Source organism: Grampus griseus, assembly GCF_964374135.1.
Source record: "Grampus griseus genome assembly, chromosome: 11".
Lineage (NCBI taxonomy): Eukaryota > Metazoa > Chordata > Mammalia > Artiodactyla > Delphinidae > Grampus > Grampus griseus.
This window is the reverse complement of record NC_139005.1, coordinates 56,420,574-56,433,854: the sequence shown is the minus strand read 5'-3', so window position 1 is coordinate 56,433,854 and position 13,281 is coordinate 56,420,574. Positions and strand designations below refer to the sequence as shown.

The 13,281-nt window shown below is 34.7% G+C and overlaps 1 protein-coding gene across 4 annotated transcripts in view; it reads right to left on the bottom strand.

Moving 5' to 3' along the window:
* Window positions 1–13,281, bottom strand: part of CNOT2 (CCR4-NOT transcription complex subunit 2) — a 110,796-nt gene that overhangs the window by 39,705 nt on the left and 57,810 nt on the right. For all 4 annotated transcript variants that reach the window (XM_082665825.1, XM_082665824.1, XM_082665827.1 and 1 more), the window contains exon 3: window positions 5,428–5,550. In XM_082665825.1, the coding sequence (XP_082521951.1) occupies window positions 5,428–5,550 (123 nt within the window). The remainder of the gene's footprint in view (window positions 1–5,427; window positions 5,551–13,281) is intronic.

Below are 13,281 nucleotides of genomic sequence, written 5' to 3'. Positions count from 1 at the left end.
ACCAAATGAGTGCAACAAAGACTCAAAAGACTAGAAATAGAAAATACGTTAGCAATCAAAATACAGATATAGTTTTTAAGAAAACCCTAAAATTGCTTAGATTATACCGCTCCCAAAGAGTTGTCTATTGCGTCTTATATGAATGTTTTCCATTTTCTATAAGTCTCCAAAAAAAGATAATTAAAAACAAATAATTAAAAATCACACAATTACATGATACACAAACTATCAGTATCCAAGCTTTACATATAGATAAGGAAACCAAGGCACAGAAGAGGTCATATAACTTTCCCAAAGCCACAGAGCTAATAAATGACAGCGCTAAGATTCAAAAAAGGAAAAGGGAAAGGGAGAAATCAAGCCCATATCTGCCTACGATTTACTTAATCTTGTGAAAACATTTAAGTAATATATCTGTAATTTCTATTACTTTTATACCTCAAAAACAGCAAATTCAGCATTCTTTTGAAAGACACATACATGTACAGGCATCTCTTGAAATAAAAGGCCTTGGAAAATATGAAGTAGCCCTAAAGAAATATTTAGCAATTTAATCCACACAATCTTATAAAGAACAGTTTACCAAATACTTCTACAACCATGCATATGATGAAGAAACAATTACATTTTATGCTCTATGGTTAGGGTAAATCAGGAATTGGTTAGGTTTTGGGGGTCTTTTTGCTTTTGGGGTTTTTTTTTGGATAGTTGGCTTAAAGATTCACTCAACTACTGGCCAGTTTTCCTTTATCATAAGTTACAATTTAAAATAATTTTCTCACTGTTGCCAGGAAGGAAAAGAATACAAAATTATCCCAGTCATTTATTTATTATGTTTAAATTTTTTCTCTTTAAAAGCCTTATAAAGCACAAAATAATCATTATCTGCAGATGATATACATAACTACTAAAAAAACCAAAAGAATCCATGGCATAATGTTATTATTATTCATTATAGTAGCAACATTTAATATTTACTATTTGGTCTTCTATAAGTTTTGCATACAGTTATCATTCAGTCCTTAAAACCACCACCCATTAGACATGTACTATTTTTCTTATTTTATAGATGAGAAAACTGAGACATACAGAGACTGAGTAACCTGCCCAAGGACACAGCTAGTAAACCATGTGACTGAGATATAAACTCATAAAATAGAATGTCCAGAGCCCATACTCCCAATCAACAAAAACTAATAAGAAGAGTTTTGTAAGGTAGTTAGTTATAAAATAAATATATACACATACAAACTATTTCATATATCAGTAAAAACCAATTAGAAAAATGTAATGAAAACGGCAACCATAAAATCCTACTTCCTAAACGGCATAAAGAACAGAAACAGGAGAGAGACATACTCTTCTGAAAGAAGGTAAACATCAGTATAAATGTGCAACAGTCAAAAACATTTTTGTAAAGGATGTGAAAGACCTTACCTAAGATGTGAAAATTGCCTATAAAGCTACAGCTATTCAACTATGTTGTAGTTCTTCCAAAGAATCAATATGATATACAGAACAAGAGTTAAGAAACAGGCCAAAAAAATCAGACATTAGTATATATATAAGGGAGAATTCAAATTAGCCATAAATGAATGGTCTAACTCAGGGGTGGGCAATTTACTGAATGCAGGCCAAATCCAGCACACTGCTTATATATGTAGGGTGCAAAAATTAAGAATGATTTTTCACATTTTAAATGGTTATATAAGTACCTACATATTATCCTTTATTTAGCCTCTTGGCCCACAAAGGCTAAAATATTTACTATCTGGTTCTTTATGGAAAAGTCTTCTAACCTGTGATCTAAACTATAAAAAAAGTGTTGGGACAACTGGATACCAGATAACCTTATGGGGGTGGGGGGGTGGCACAAGGAGGGTAATCTGGCACCACAAAACTCACACCTTAATCCAAAACACACTTCTAATGAATGTAAGTTATATGTGTAGAATTAAGCACAAAAATACTAGAAGAAAGTAGGTGGGGAAAGTCTTCCTAGGTATGATCTCAAAAACTGAAAACATTAAAACCAAAAAACCCACACAAAACTGATTAGTCAAATTCAATAAAAATGATAAATAATTTTATATTAAAAAAAACCTAAAAGCAAAAAACTGAAAAACTATTTATGACAAGAGGTTATTAACCTTAATATATGGAAAACACGGACAAATAAACAAGACATCAGCTCAATAGAGAAATAGAAAATGGCACAAAAACAGTAATCCACAAAGGAAGAAATAAAAGTGCATATATGCAATGGAATATTACTCAGCCATAAAAAGAAACGAAATTGAGCTATTTGTAATGAGGTGTATGGACCTAGAGTCTGTCATACAGAGTGAAGTAAGTCAGAAAGAGAAAGACAAATACCGTATGCTAACACATATATATGGAATTTAAGAAAAAAAAATGTCATGAAGAACCTAGGGATAAGACAGGAATAAAGACACAGACCTACTAGAGAATGGACTTGAGGATATGGGGAGGGGGAAGGGTAAACTGTGACAAAGCGAGAGAGTTGCATGGACATATATACACTACCAAACGTAAGGTAGATAGCTAGTGGGAAGCAGCTGCACAGCACAGGGAGATCAGCTCGGTGCTTTGTGACCGCCTGGAGGGGTGGGATAGGGAGGGTGGGATGGAGGGAGATGCAAGAGGGAAGAGATATGGGAACATATGTATATGTATAACTGATTCACTTTGTTATAAAGCAGAAACTAACACATCATTGTAAAGCAATTATACTCCAATAAAGATGTTAAAAAAGAGGGGAAAAACAGATGATAATAATTATACTAATTACTAAGTTGAAATTAAGTATATTAACAATTCTTATAAATATATATGCACACATTATTAGATACATGCAATATATTATTTATTGTATTAGCATATATAGTATATAATGGTTTAGGTTACATGTAAAATTGTTCATTAAATGATCCTGAGGTATGTGTTATTTGTTTGCTATTTATAAATAATATAATTGATTCTCACATAAATTAAGGGATTGAATCAATCAAAAAAAAAAAAGGCCATCTACACGGAAAAGACACATAGCCGTGTGTGTGTGTGTGTGTGTGTGTGTGTGTGTAAATTAAGCAATGTTTTACTGCACATTAAAACAGTAAGTTTCTTTTGTCTATCTGTAAAAACTTAAAAGCTGATATTCTCAAGGGCACAGAGAGTGCTGATGAGAGTAAAAATTGGTGCAAACTTTCTAGTGAAAGACATGTCAATATGGCCCAGAGATTTAACTACTAATATATTTTTAAATAAAAATATGTGAAATATAGAATCAAAATTTTAGCCGTAAATTATTCCCGACTAGCATTATTGGTAATTTTTCCCCTCCCCGACCCCACGCATATTTTCTAAAATTTGTGCAATACCCCTTACTATTTTGTAATGAAAAAAGTATCAGCAACACAGAAATTTATAAGTAGCTACTATATTATTATTCCCATTTTCAGATGAAAAAACTGAGGCTTGGAGAAGTTCTTGCTAATAGGCAAAGCCAAGATCCAAACCTATATCTGTCCTGTTTTAATCTCCATGTCTTACTACCTTATTAATTAATTTAAAAAAAAAGTTTTGTGAAGCAAATCATTCTGTTATTTCTGTGACAATTAATCTGGAATAGTAACCAACATATGTATATGAGTGTATGTAATAATTCTGACTAAAAAATTCTGACATATAATACAGTATTTCTGTTCCCTAGAAGACAGACATCTCTGTCATTCATTCTCTGCACATACTTTTTAAAGAATTTCAGTTTGAAAGCTTTATATCTTCCTGATAAGAATGAATGCTTTTCATCAATAAGTAATATTCCACTACCATTTTTGCATCAATCTTAACTTGCACTGTACAATCACAGTAACACACATGCAGATTAGTTTCTGCAGTGATGCTACCGGAAAGACATCCCAAATTATTAAACTATAACATCAAATCTTAAACTTAGAAATTTATGTAAAAAATAATTCAGTTATAATTTACATCAAATAGCAAATAGCTAGAAAGGCAGTAAGATAACAGAAAATTAATTAGATGACATTATTCTGTCAGCTATTCAACTGCACAAGAAAGCCACCAAACACAAAATTTGACAAGAGTCCTAATAATGCACTTGATAGTTTGTTGCCAAAATGACACAATTTTCAAATAAAAATAAAGGGGAGGGCTTCCCTGGTGGCGCAGTAGTTGGGAGTCTGCCTGGCGATGCAGGGGGCACGGGTTTGTGCCCCGGTCCGGGAGGATGCCAGCGTGCCGCGGAGCGGCTGGGCCCGTGGGCCATGGCCGCTGGGCCTGCGCGTCCGGAGCCTGTGCTCCGCGACGGGCGAGGCCACAGCAGTGAGGGGCCCGCGTACGGGGCGGGGGGGGGGGGGGGGATAACACCAAAACAGGAAAACAAAACAAAGCAAAACCCCACCAAAATTCTAACTTAAACCTTGAGTAAGCCTATGTGTGAAATTCTAAGACACAGGAAGTAATTTACTAATGATCAACTTTAATGAAAAATGATGGCATTTGTTACAAAACTTAGAATTTTAAAAGTGTTTTAAAACATCAGAAAGAATCTCATTAGATTAATATCTAGAGTAAATTGCTGTATAGACAGGGAAATTAGGAATAGCAAATTTATAAAAGTTTGAAAGAGGAAAAAAAGTTGGGCAGGTACAAAGTACAAGAATGCAACTGGTTTGACTACAGTATATAGCGTATAATTTAAAGTAGCTTACCAGAATTTGAAAACAACAATGGAATTTATTTTAAAATATTTTATCTATTTGCTAATTATGACTTGGCTGTGCTCTAAATCCTTTCATTCCAAAAGGGATTACTGAACTACTAACCTTCCAAAGCATTTAACTCATACTTCTATAATATATCATCTTCCATGTTTCTGAATACAGTTCTTCAAAACTTTTCTGTTGTAGCATACCTATAGCTAACAGAGGAGAGATGGTCTGCCTATCTGAGGTCTAGGATTATAACCAGAATATCAGAAAGCAAAGGAAAGATTTCATTGCAGCCTGACATTATATCTTTAAATCTGTACAAATCAGCTTTCTGCTCTTTATAAAAGTATTGTTTTAATATAAAAACAAGTTATTTCACAAATTAAAAAAACAATCGATGTTCTAGAAGTAATACCTTGTTTACCCCATGTCTTTTGAGTACTTCCTACCACAGTATTACCATATCTCAACTTGAGAATCATACAGTATTTTGTCTCCAATAAGAATTTAAGAAAGCTCATCATCTTTGTATCCCCAGGGCCTAGCACTATGACTAAAACACAGTCACTCAACCAAAGGTGGTACTCTACAGTTCATATACTGCTTTTCAGGAATCAGAAAGAGACAGACATATACTATTGAGTAAACACAGCTTAACGGGTTAACTTACATCTTTTTCTGACCGATGTGGAAACATAGAAGACTGGCTGTAGTACATGTTTTCGTCATGGTAGTCACTGTCGACCCCCTCTACAAACTTCTTTCTTGAAGCACCAAACATGCTGTTTGTCACCTAAACAAAAATATTACTTTTATCAAGAATAATGTTTTGGAAAATGTCAGGCTTTACCTTACTCCTATGTGGAAAACATAAAATGAAGGGAGCATTGCTAAGATAAAGAAACAGATCAACTAAGAATTAATGATACAGGTGAGAAAGTCATAACAATGTAGGAGAAAATGTTTACTTTCAGGCCCTGAAATCAAGAGGAGAAACTTAAAGTCTGTCACATGCAATGATTCCAATTATTTTAAAAGAAAAAATATTACTTATTCTTGAAAATTGGCAACCCAATATAATTTTCCCATACAAAGATTTTTTAAAAATTAAGTTTGGGTTTAAATTATTCAAAATTTTCACATGCATCTTCAACATTAGTGTCTTTGTCATTGTTATACCTACTTTTTAAATTATGTTTTCCAGAGCATATCATCTTCACTTACAATCTAAGTTTACTGAGATATAGCACTTTTTGAGTCCATGTATAATGGCACACTGGAAATCTTATCTCAAGCCACAAGCTCTCACTCATGTAATAGTAGGATAATTTTTTCACTCATCATCCTGGTATAAATTTATGATCTCTACTACATAACCTGCTTACTCTTTTGCTTTTTAAGTCTTTACCATATCCAACACTAGTAATTTTGAGCCCTCATCAAGATAATTACTAAATCTGTGCTAATTTTTATTTTATTTTATTTTTTTCCATAAGGTGACCTGTATAAAGCTTCCAAAACTATCAACTGACAGGTTATTTAATTAAGGTCAATGTGTCTTATCCCTAATAGTACTCTGTAGTTCAAAGTAAACTGAAATGTCATGATAGCCTTGTAAAGACTAGAATACACAGTGACTATATTTTTTCACAAAAAAATGGGGAAAAACTCATCAAATTTGACATCTGTCTGGTACACTCATTATGAATAAGGGTATTTTCTTCCACTGTAAGAAAAAAGGAACTTTCTTTTACTTCTCATTTCAAAATGAAACACTGCAGTTACTGCTGTTAATCAGTAGACATGGTGAATTGGTATACTGCAGATTTTAAGGCTAAATTTGATGTGCAAGTTTGTTGAAAACACCCATGTTACTTAATAATTGCTTTATATTTTAAGTTCCTTGTTAAATCTGTAAGAAACTCAAATATTTAAGTATTCTTCCTGTTGAAGTCTGAGAAAAAGCTATTCAGTTAAATATGAATACCAGTCTGAAGACAACTTAACCACTGCTTTGCTGCATGTTTTTAGGCTATATATCTCTTTAGGTGTGAAATACAGAAAGATATTTTCAAGGATCTATTAATTTGTTAGAACATACTTTATCTTCTTTGGGCAGTGGACTCCCTGGTGAATCTCAGGCAAGGGCTTCTATAACTCTGAATGTAATTTTAGGGACTAGGTAGGATCCCTCATGCCTAGCCTCTAACCCCCCCTAAGTAGTCCCTAATAGGAAAGAGAGGTTTTTTAGTGAGTTTTATTTCAGAAAAGTAACAGTGGAAAAAAGCACTTTAGAGTCTGCAAATTAAGACTCTTTACACATGAGATTTTAAAGGTTTGTTTTGTAAAAGTTAAGGATACATTTAATTCTCTTTAAAGGACAATTACTACTGAGCTCTAATTCTAAAAAAGGATAAACACAGGAAAATGGCATGAAACTTGCAGAATTCACTAAAATTTCAGGAGCGTACCAAGATATCTCTCATCAAATTTTACGTACATAAGTTAAGTCAAATGGATGCAAAGTGAACTCTTAACAATTGTGATGTAACATTCATCATCAAAACCAATTACAGACTCTTAGAATCCTAAAATTGAAATTAATTGTACTGAATAAAAAAACTTCATTCTAATATTGTGCAAAGAGGTTTAACTGTTTTGAAAGCAAAACTAAACACGTGAAATGCCTCAGACAGAGGAAAACAGAAATGTTCTCTTTCATCAATACCAAATTTTCCCAGACTCACTGTGTGTGTGCCAGAGGGAGGGAGAGAAAACACAAACATGTAGAATTTCATTTTTGTTTTGTGTGCTTCGACACAAATTACACAACACTGAAAATACTAATTATTTTTACATGACTTCAGCAAAAAAAAAAAAAAAAAAAAAAGAGGTAAGAGTGTAATACTCTGCCTTCAAATGCAAGCCCCAGTCCCAGGGATGGGTACTGGTATGAAACAAAGAATTCTCTGATCCATGGCAAAATCAGAAAGAAAAAGGAGGACAACATAGTAAGTTTTACAAAAAAGCTAATTTTGGGCTTCTCTGGTGGCGCAGTGGTTAAGAATCCACCTGCCAATGCAGGGGACACGGGTTTGAGCCCTGGTCCAGGAAGATCCCACATGCCGTGGAGCAACTAAACCCTGTGCCACAACTACTGAGACTGCGTTCTAGAGCCCGCGAGCCACAACTACTGAGCCCACATGCCTACAGCCCGTGTGCCTAGAGCCCATGCTCTGCAACAAGAGAAGCCACTGCAATGAGAAGCCCACACACCACAAGGAAGAGTAGCCCCCGCTCGCCGCAGCTAGAGAAAGCCAGCGCACAGCAACAAAGACCCAACTCAGTCAAAAAAAAAAAAGATAGTTTTATTTAATTTTAAAGGGTGTGTCCTGTATTCCATATAGAATGATGGAATGGAGTAGAAAAGTATTTTAGACTAGCCAGGAAGGGTGAAACTAGGAAAGTAACAATGAAGCAGAGAAGTAAAGGAACTAACTAGCTAAAGACAGGAAGAGCAGTCAGTGCAAAAGTGAACAAGGTCCTCAGTGGTGCGGCTCAAACAGAATGAATTCAGTGGAAGATGGTAGGAACTGAAGTCAGAGATACTAGTGTGAGCAGATCATGTGTCTTGCAGGCCTGGGGAACTCTGGATTTTATTCTATGTGAAATGAGAAGTCAAGAGAGGATTTTGGGGAATTCCCTGGTGGTCCAGTGGTTAGGACTCGGTGCTTTCACTGCCATGGGCCCAGGTTCAACACCTGGTCGGGGAACTAAGATCCCACAAGCTGCACGATGCAGTCAAAAAAAAAAAAGAGAGAGAGAGAGAGAGGATCTGTGGGCAGTTTAAGTGACATAATTTGGCATATTTTATTTATGTATATATTTAATATGAGTGTAGCTACTCGTAAGGAATGGACAAAAGAGGGGACAAAAGTGGAAGCAGGGAAACAGGTTGGTGAGAGAAGATGGTGGCTCAGACTACAGTGGTAGTGGTAGGGGATATGTCAACACTGTACTGAAATATATTAAAATTACTGGTTATATCACATATATTAAAGTCAATTTGATAAATAGAAATTTAAAATACTAATTTAAAAACAAAATCATACTTCATTCTACATTACATATAAAATTTGTTCAGATATTTGGTATATACAATTTGTCAGCTTTCTTCAAGCAAACATATAAAGGGCTTACATCAATTCTGTTAACTGACCACCTTCTCTCTCAACTCTCGTATCACATGTTTTAACAAAGGAGAAGTAAAAACTGAGATTTCATCAAGAAAAATACATGAAATATGTTGTACCAAAAGCAATGTTTCTTAAGTCTTTTTTGAATACAGATCTAAAACATGTAACTAAGACATTTTACATTTGCTTTGATTCCATAAGAACTAATCAGGATACACACACACACACACACACACACACACACACACACACACACACACGTTAGCTTACACTAATTCTTTCTATTAGCCTGACAACCCCCCCCCCCGCCCCCCAAAAAAGAGTTGGCCTCAAAATGTAGTAGAGAGGAATTAAACTGACAAGCAGAATGGAAGCACTAAGTTGGCTGGCTGTTCCCAGTAAACACCTTCATTACTTAATTAGGACTAGCTATGAGTTCCTAAGGTCTAACATTCTTAATATATAAATATAATATTTCAAAGCCAAATGCAGTAACTCAGAATACTCACAGAGAATTCATAAAACCTCAAACTTGAGATAATCTTAACCAACAACTTCAAAGATGGGTAAAGTGGTCCCTGATCCACGTGGGATGAACGGTAATTACAAAAGGGAAAGAATAAGAGGCAAGGCCTGGAGCTTTTTAAATGGTCACAGAAACAAAGTAGGACACTTTACAAGTGAAACTTCAAAAATAAATTTAGATAGATAAATAAGTATATAGATAGGTAGACAGATAGGAAAGGGTGAAAAATAGATCATATCCAAGGCAGGATGGGCGGTATATAATCTTGCACAATTTTCCTTCAGCAAGACCTCTGGAGAGGAACTTACTCTAAAATCATTTATTGTCTATCATGCTGGCATGCTGGCCCAGGCACGGAATCCTATTCCCAGGGAACAGAAACACATCCCATGGCAGAGTGTCCTTTTCCTGATAGCAAACAAATATAGTTTGATTTTGAAATCTATCTCCAGTCTTAAAGTTCCAGCAGCATATTTTAAAGTGCTGCTAGACATTTCTGTATGAGAAGTGCATTTTAATAAACGAAATCAGTAATATTTAAAACTGACTTTCCGAGTTACTTTCTCCTGTTCTGTTCTGCATTATCATCACATTCTAACCTTTCTTCACAGTGGCTTTCACATTTGTTTTTTGCCATTCTATCTATCACCTTCTTAGTTTAAGCTATGGACTAGATTTTTTTTAGCCCTTTGACTGATCTTCCTTCACTTTTCAGTGAACATGCTGAGGGTTTCCTATATGAATTATGCCAAAAATTGTGCTAATGAACACAAAAGCTGAGTAACAGCCCCAAGTCTTGAACAAGCTCACAGCCTAGTTAGGAGAAACACCTGTAAATAAACAATTACAGTATGAAAATCTGTACAGGTGTTTTGGGAACACAAATAAGGGAATATCTAACTCTATCTGAGGGAAACAACTGAAAGGTCTTATAAAGTAATATTTGAACAAATATTTAAATTTGTTAAAAAGAATTTTATTTAAAAAAAAGGAGAAGAGTGTAGGGTGGGAGATGAAGCAAACTTTGGCATAAGAAACAGCAGGCATAAGTTCTCGGAAGTGAGAGAAAGCCCAGAAACACAAAACTTTTAATACAGCCAACAAGGAGGATGTCTGGAAGGACAATGATAGGTGGTAAGGAAAAATAGGCTAAATTTCAATGCCAGGTTAATAGGGCAAGGATATAGACGGGAAAGCCAGATACAAAAATCTAGGTGAAGACTTCCTTCAACTAACACTTTACTATGATGTCATATTCATAACCACTACAATGACTTTGTCACTTTCCTACTCTCATATCTCTTGTTAATTTCCCCTAAAGGATGCAGACCAATATTCCTGAGATCACGACCTTAACATAATTTTGCAGCAGTAATTATCTCAAAATCCAACAACAACCTTATGCCTCAGCTTAGTTTGGGTTATTCACAGTTGTTCCTGTACATGATAATCTCTGGGAAATGCCATCTGTAACCCCTGACATCTTCAACAATTAAAACTCAAGCTGAGCAGATTAACTCTAAATATTTATTGAAATCATCCATATCTTTCTATCTCTGTCATTTCTGAGAACAAGCATTTCCAATATCCTTCAATCAGGTCTTTATTAATCCATTCTCATTCCCCTCAAATTTACTCTCCCACATCAGCCAAGTAAATTTTTAAAATAAAAATTTAACAGTCATGGCCCTGCTGATTGAAATGCCTCAACAGCTTTCCAAATCAGTAATAAGGCTTATTAAGGCCCTATGTAACCTCTCTGACCTTAACTGTCTCCACAGGTCCCCTGCCACCACTAAACTACTGCCACACCTTCAGTTACTCAAACACAAGTTCTCTTCCGCCTCCAGACCTTTGCATAGGCTGATACCTCTACTTAGAATGCTCTTTCTCCCACTCTTTGAAACTTTCATACTGAATCAGGACCCCTGGCTTGCAGTCATTGAAAATACTTTATCATAACTATAATTATACAATAATAAGAAATAACTTTTATTGACCACTTACTATGCCAGGCAATATACTCCAAATGTTTCAAAATGTATTTACATAATCTTCATAATTTACTTAGTAATAACTATATAAACATGTATGTAATCCTCATGTATTTACTTATTTAGTCTTCATTTTTAGATGAGAAAACTGAGAACTGGAGAAGTTGGGTAACTTGCCCAAGGTCACATATCTGATGTGCCCAAGATTCCACATCTGATAATTGACAGAGATGGGATATGATCCCAGACAATCTGTTAGAGTCCCCCCTTTTAACCACGATAGTACACTGACTCTCAGAGATACAACTAATAGTTTAATGTTTGTATTCTCCCCAAATTGTAAGCTTCATGACAGGAGAAGCAGTAAAGGGCAAAAAGGGGTGCGGGGCTTACTTTGCAGTAAACAATGGTAAGCAGAGGGTGCCACATCAAATATTTGTGCATGTCAAAAAAAGATCTCTTTAGCGGAAGAATGAGAATGAACTGCCTGGACAGAGGTATGTGAAACAAAAGCTAGTCTCTACCAGACTGATCATATCTATTTTAGAGAAAGCAACATTAATTTTAGAATAAAATTATGCTTAAAAGAAAGAACACCACCACCACATCAATTAAAAAGTAATTACTATTTCCATATTCCAAATTAACTAATATTTTTACTTTCAAAATACAGTGAACATAATTTAATCATTCAAGGAATTAGAATGGTTATTACAAAACTCTAAATTTTTATTATAAGCTACTGAAATAGACACTGTAGCATTAAACGAGTAGAATATGTTTACCAATTGGGTTAAAACAAGACCAAATCCCCGATGGCAACTTTTTCTTGTGATTCTATTTCTAAAGTAGCCAGGAGTTTTACTGTTAACATGCTGATACACGTGTCCCATCATAAAATCAACTCTTTCACAACACTGAAGTACGAAGACTTTTCTATAGCCAGCAACTTTTCATCTTTAGCAACAGAGTATGCATCCACCTGTATTATAAAGGGTAAAGAGAACCAAATGTAGGTGGGGGTTGGGGGTGACAGGACTGCTCTTTTACTACTGTTTCCCTAATGGAGATTTTACTATTTCACTCTGATTGCTGAATACAAAATCTGACTTCTTACTTTTCCCTCCCAATTTCATATTCACTATCAGCAAACACTTCACACCCATACAAATACACACAAGTTCTCTGTTGTTTATAAAGCAGGCAGAAAATTAATAAAAATCACAGTCAATTTCCATTAACATTTATCTGCCTTTATCAAGATGTAGTCAATCAAAATTGAAACCAATCATGAGAAGCCATAATATCTGAAGATAATCTGGTTATCTTTATTACTGGCTTTTAGAGGGAAAAGCTGATAGGTCAAATCCACTGAGACACTGCCCAAAATCTATGGAACTAGAATACTGTACACCTATATCAAATATGATATACTACCACCTAGAAATATTTATAACCCAAGGAATTTGTTTTAGTGGTATTTTTTGGTAATAGAATTCTGAGCTACCAATCCTACTTCACAACTTATAAATAATCCTAATTTTATTTCGTTCCGGAAAACACTAAAAAAAAAAAAAAAGAAAGAAAAGAAAAGAAATGGGATTAAATAAAGAAGAGAAAGGCACTTACATTAGAAAAAAATCTAGCTCCTCAAAGAACGAAGAATTTAATATCTGGAAGTCTTTAGGAAAAGAATGATCTTTCCTCCTATTAAAAAACATACTACTCGAAGTCCTACTAGTTCTAGAATACTGTGGCTTGATATAATATAAATAAATGTATAATGAATAGTTTACTAATCTACTTAG